This window comes from Crocodylus siamensis, chromosome 14, assembly GCF_052110815.1.
Source record: "Crocodylus siamensis isolate JL-2025a chromosome 14, ASM5211081v1, whole genome shotgun sequence".
Taxonomy (NCBI): domain Eukaryota; kingdom Metazoa; phylum Chordata; order Crocodylia; family Crocodylidae; genus Crocodylus; species Crocodylus siamensis.
Window position 1 is genome coordinate 14,447,484 of NC_143408.1, and position 6,000 is coordinate 14,453,483.

The 6,000-nt window shown below is 42.3% G+C and overlaps 1 protein-coding gene across 2 annotated transcripts in view; it reads left to right on the plus strand.

Annotated features, from left to right (window-relative positions):
• The window catches only part of MSANTD2 (Myb/SANT DNA binding domain containing 2), a 42,535-nt gene extending 38,078 nt beyond the window's left edge, over positions 1 to 4,457 (plus strand). For both annotated transcript variants that reach the window (XM_090027758.1, XM_090027759.1), the window contains one exon: positions 2,906 to 4,457. In XM_090027758.1, the coding sequence (XP_089883884.1) occupies positions 2,906 to 3,758 (853 nt within the window). In that variant the 3' untranslated portion in view covers positions 3,759 to 4,457. The remainder of the gene's footprint in view (positions 1 to 2,905) is intronic.
• Positions 4,458 to 6,000: the final 1,543 nt, after the last annotated feature.

Consider the following 6,000-nt stretch of genomic DNA (forward strand, 5'->3'; position numbering starts at 1 on the left):
CCATGTGTCTGCAAGTGGAGGGGAGGGGAGGAGTGCAAGTGTGGAAGGGGAATGCAAGTTTTCTCTCCCTTGTGTGCAGGACAACGAGTCCCTTGGAGAAGGATTTGCCCATGCACAACTGTAAATGTGGGGGGGAGGGGCTGTTCAAGACCCCTGCTTGAGTCCCCCCTGGCACTCTGTGCTTGTACATGGAATAACCACCTCAGGGAATTCTCCTGCTCCCCAGCTTGGGGGAGGGGGATTGTCCCCTACTTGTAGATTTGCCCTGGGACAGCAATTGGGCACATCTATAGATACCTCTGGAGTGTGATCAGGCACAGCTGATTTTGCTTTGCTGAGGATATCTGTTTCTAGCATAAATTGTCCATGATCACACAGGGAGGCTGTAGCAGAGCTGAAAATGAAACTGAGTCTACCATGTCTCACTGCCTCCCTAATGAGTGGGCTGTTTATGCCATTAGATGCATGTCCCAAACCAACTTGGCTTTCCCAAAAGTAGTGGTGCTTCCCTGTCACCCAGAGTAGAGTTTCTTCCTGTCACCTGATTCTTTCTCCTGCATACTTCTGTCTTAATATTCTCCTTGGTTTTCTTGCCTTTTAACACTCACATTTCAGTTCTCCCCTCATTTCCTGCTCTCCTTTCTCCACTTTGTACCCCCTCTTCCAAGAGATCCTTTCCCCCATCTTCAGCTGTGCATGAAGCACTGCACCTGTAAGAACTGAATGCCTCTTGATTTACCATGGTGACTTTGGAATGCATCTCTGCAGCACCCCTGTTCTGTGGGAGTTGTGACAGGCACTCCCTTTTTCTAGGTGAAGAGAGAACATCCATTTTCTACAAGGCTAAAGATGCAACATGTAATTTCTTCAAGCTGGGAGAGTGAGGAGATAGCTGCTAAGTCCCCAAACCCTATCCTGTTTGTGCTGTAGAAATGATTACCTAGTAGAGATGTACTTTGAATATTATTGAAGTGCCACATGCTGTGTGAGTGAGATTTGCTGGACTGAACCAGATTTTTATTCAATTATCAAAAGAGCTGTAGTACTTGCATATGACTTTGATAATGCTGGCTATTGGTCCTCAGGATAAATATTTCTGTGAAAGAGTTGTCATAAATGCATATCCCATCTGTTCTCAGGTATGATGATGTATGCAAATATACTTGCTAAATTAGTTATAAATATGTAAGTCCCTTTAGTAATACTTCCTCTGGCATTGTTAGTTAAGGATGTCTTATTTTTTAAGGCAGAACAGGCCTGTGGAATCCCTAGAAGTTCTGTCTCTTGACCAAAGCTATTTCAGATGATTACATTTACTTCAGTCTTTTCGAAAAGTATTTTGTGGACTAGACTGCCATCACCTTTAGCTCCTGACCTGTACATAATCACAAATTTTGTAATGCATAACTTTTGGCAAGTGAAAGCATGTATACGTAACCTAATACTCCCTAATCCTCTGCTAAGATAGGGTATGTTGCCAGTTTTTGAGCATTTTATTATATTATTAAGTTCTGTCTTCAGAAGGTGATCTCAAGTTTCTTGAAATGTAAGTTGCATGTCTATGGATCACAAGAGGTTGCAGCTTGGGGAAAGAATAGTCATTTCAGAGGTGCAGATTTTTCAAATGATACATTTGTCCATATACAAATAATATCTTTATAGATAATTATTTTAACTGCATAACTCATTGCCCAGAGCATCATAGGGATGTTTGCTCAAAATTATTAATAATGAAAGAGAACCACTTTTTTCCATATATTCCAAGGGTATTAAAGATGCAATCCATGGGTCAGATCTAGACCACAGAGTTGTCATCCAGCCTGCTGGGCTCCCCATGGGGTTGGATATGTGGTATGTGGACAAGTGATGGCAGTGTTAATTGCCGCAGCTCCCACAGCCATAGCAATTGCATATAATTTAGCCAAATTGGAGAAAGTACAGCAGACAGCAACAGAAATGGTTAGGGGGCCTGGAGCTCGTGACTTCTGAGGAGAGGTTGAGGGAACTGGGCTTATTTAGTCTGGACAGGAGAAGACAGAGGGGATTTATAGCAATCTTTAGTTAGCTGAAGGGTGGTTCCAAAGAGGATGGGTCTAGACCAGTGGGGTTTTTTTGCTATGACCTGCTGCTGGGAGCAGAGTGTGGTGGTGGCCTGGGGGCAGGGGTGGGGGAGCTCCCAACATGTGGTGCAGCTCGTCCTTTGTGTGTGGCACTGCCGGCATTGCCCCCACGACCTTCATTTGGGTCATGACCCAAGGATGGGATCCGCTGATCTAGACTGTTCTCAGTGGTAGCAGATGACGGAACAAGGAGCAATGGTCTCAAGTTGCAGCAGGAAAAGTTTAGGTTAGATATTTGGAAGAATTTTCTCACTCAGAGGCTCGTAAAGCACTGGAACAGGTTACCAAGAAAGGCGGTGGAATCTTCATCCTTGGACCCAGCTCAACAAAGCCTTGTCTGAGATGATCTAGTTGGGGATGGTCCTGCTTTGACGAGGAGGTTGAACTAGATGATCTCCTGAAGGCCCTTCCAACCCTCATTTTCTATAATTCAGTTAACACCATCACCACTTTTTCAGCCGCAAAATTTCTGGCCCCATGGAGAGCCTCACAGGCCAGATTCAGAGCGTGAAGCAGTGTCATCTGGAAATTTGGTGAGAGGAGGGGGCAGAAATTAACACTGCCATTGCCAAATTACCAGCCTGCGGGCTGGTTCCCTGCTTTGGGTTCAGCCCATGGGGCCAGATGAGTTTGATGTCCCTGTTCTCTGCTTGTCTCTGAATGCTCTTGTTCTGGGTCTGTTTTCCTAAAGTTGATACACTTGTTCAAACTTGAGATGTTGTAAACATTTTATTCTGATCTGAGTGGGGCTCTGTCTTACAGCTTATGTTTGTTCATTTTTCTAGAAAACGTGATGTCATGCAGAATATTATGCAAATATTGGAATCGGTCCAGTTAAAATGGGAGCTGTTTCAGAGCTGGACAGACTTCTCCAGGCTGCACCTTTCTAACAAACTGGCCATTTTTGGCATTGGTTATAACACACGCTGGAAGGAGGATATTCGTTACCACTATGCCGAGATCAGTTCACAGGTGCCTCTCGGCAAACGGCTTCGGGAATATTTCAATTCAGAGAAGCCAGAGGGCAGGGTCATTATGACCAGAGTACAGAAAATGAACTGGAAAAATGTTTACTATAAATTCCTAGAGATTACAATTAGTGAAGCAAGATGCCTGGAGCTGCACATGGAGATTGACTGGATACCTATAGCTCACTCCAAGCCAACTGGAGGAAATGTTGTTCAGTATTTATTACCAGGGGGGATTCCTAAAAGCCCTGGTTTGTATGCTATTGGTTATGAAGAGTGCCATGATAAACCCCAGTCACCTGTTGCAGACCGCAGAGGCCAAGATCCTGGCAAAGAGACTCATGGGGAGACGGATGTCCCTTCACCACAGGCCTCTCTCAGGGTGGATATGGAGTCCACCAGAATTATCTATTGTTACCTTGGTATTGCTGAGGTAAGAACTCTCCAGCAGTGCTTGTTTTTACATTTTCAGGCAAACACCAAAACCTTCAGTAAAGAGTGGGTTGGGATCAATGGATTTTTATCTCAGAACTGCATCGTAGACCCTGGTGTGTCGCCTAAATCCATCTACATAAAATTTGTGGAAGTGGAGAGGGATTTTCTTTCTGCTGGCTCTTTGGTAGAGTGCCTGGAAAAAGCCATTGGATACCCATTAAGGTTTAACAACTGAATCGCGTCCTTCATAAGGATTAGGGCTCCTGTTTCCTTTCACTGTTGTTCGCAAACAAGTGGATCCTATCTGTTCACAGTTGGGCAAGTCAGACTTTCAAAGTGAAATGAACTTCAAAGTGAAAGATGCTTGCATGTGATCACAAAAACTTGTCCTGAGCAAGTAAACTGTACAGCTTGGCAGGCCAATTAGTTTTATAAGGAGAAGAGTAAGGAGGAAAGCCCTGTAAACAAAATGACTGTAGGTACATTCCACATTGGACAGAGCTTTTACTTTGCGTTTCATATGAAAACCTGTTTTTCCACAATGTTTCATTTTTACACATCTTGTCTCTATATAAGTGTTATTACAGATCTGAATAAATAAGCAATAGATAATGGCAAGTTAAACTGAGTCACATTAAATGAGACTTTCAATGCCACCCTTAGCTACTATTGTATATAATTTAGAGTTTCACTTTTTTCACCCATCAGAAGTGTTTTACTATTTCCAAACAGTGTTGCCTGCAAAGACTTTTGTTTCTGTGATGTATCCCACTTTTTTACTAGTAGTGTTGCCATATCAGCTTTTTTTTTAACATTAAAATAACTCCTGGCCTTTTTAAGTTCTAGCTAGCCTCTTTGTGGCAGTGAGAATAACCTGACAGTTGGGAAACATTTTGTCAAACCATGCTTATCAATACAATCAAAGCTGTGAGAATTTGGGAGGGGGGTGGGAAGAGGGGAGTTAGGGTGGGGGAGGGGGGGCTATTGTGGATGGGGAGTAAACATTTAATGCCTTTTCAGAACTGTTACTATATAAGCCCCATTATCTTGCTGGCTGGTGCTGGCATTTTGATTTTTTTCTAAAACTCATTGATCAGTGGAAGTTGTGACATATAATGAATGTGTCAGTCCTAATAAAAAAAAAAAAAAAAAAGCATACACAGATGGAGTTCTAGAAATGTGTTTCTCTTACTAAACCTGATTTTCCTGGATGCAGAAACTACCCTCTTCTTGGGTAGGTTTGCAATAGAGATGTGGATGTTTAGTTCAACTTGGGTAATAAATTACACCCATGAAAACTTTGTATCCAAGCTTCATTCCTTCAGCTGGAGGTTTTCTTCCATTATTGATGACTTGTATTTTTGTTGGTGGGAATGAAAAGGACGTAAATTTATGAAAATATTTGTATTGCCTTTTACAAAAATGGATACATGCAAATCTCGGACATTTAAGCAGTGCTTGAGACGCATTGAATTTCTAAATTCAATCTGCATCATAATGCCACAATTAGCCAGTCATTAACAGAAATTTTCAACTAAATGTGTAGGAGGGAATTTACCATAATTCTTAAGAGGGCAGTTACTGTGAAGACCGCAACAGCACAGAGTCGATGGTAAGTGCGGGTGAGAATTTTCATTGCACATTACATACCGTATAGTGAGGCCATTATAAATATGTTAACTTAAGAGTGTCAGTTTAAATCCACTGCTTATTAAGCAGAGCTTCACTAGGTTTGGAGACGTAGATTAATGTGAAGGAACTGGTGGTTGGCAGAGGAGCTAAACAAAATAAGAAAACAGTGTAATGAGAGGCTAGATTGGCCCTACTTGCACTAGAGTTGGCCCCAGCTCTGGTTGTGCCATGTGAAGCACCATACAGTGCTTTATGCAGGCAGTATTTCACAAGTGTCCCTATGCTTGGGTATAACTGGTTTAACTTTTGATGCAACTCTGCCCACATTGTCTCCATTCAGGTTTGTTCTAGCAGGTGGGAGAAAGTACTGGAGTGGCCTTGGTTCTACCCATGTCCTACCCCTACAGTGCCTGTATCCCACATGCATCATTCCAGCAAGCAATAGAAACAGTACTTATGGTCTGCTTTGGAAAGCAGCCTTTTCCCCCCAGTGATATTCTTTGTGGACAGTAAGTAGAACACCCTTCAGGATGGCTTAATTTTTAAAGTTGTAAGATGTTTGTTGTTATATTGTTACAAGATACTTTGATCTGTACCAGCAGCTTTTTAGATAGCACTTTTGATTGTTACTAAGTGATTTCTCATGCTTTGTGTATTTTTTAGAAATGTATACATCATACATAAAAGGAGTTGGAAAATAAGTCAACATACATATGACCCAGCATTTCTTAGGACTTGAGCCCTTTCCACCAACAGAAGAAAAAAGTAAATGTATATCTTGCTGCAGCCAAGAGTTGGTGTTGCAGTGGCACAGGATAACCTGCAGGATGCCTATACTTGAAAGA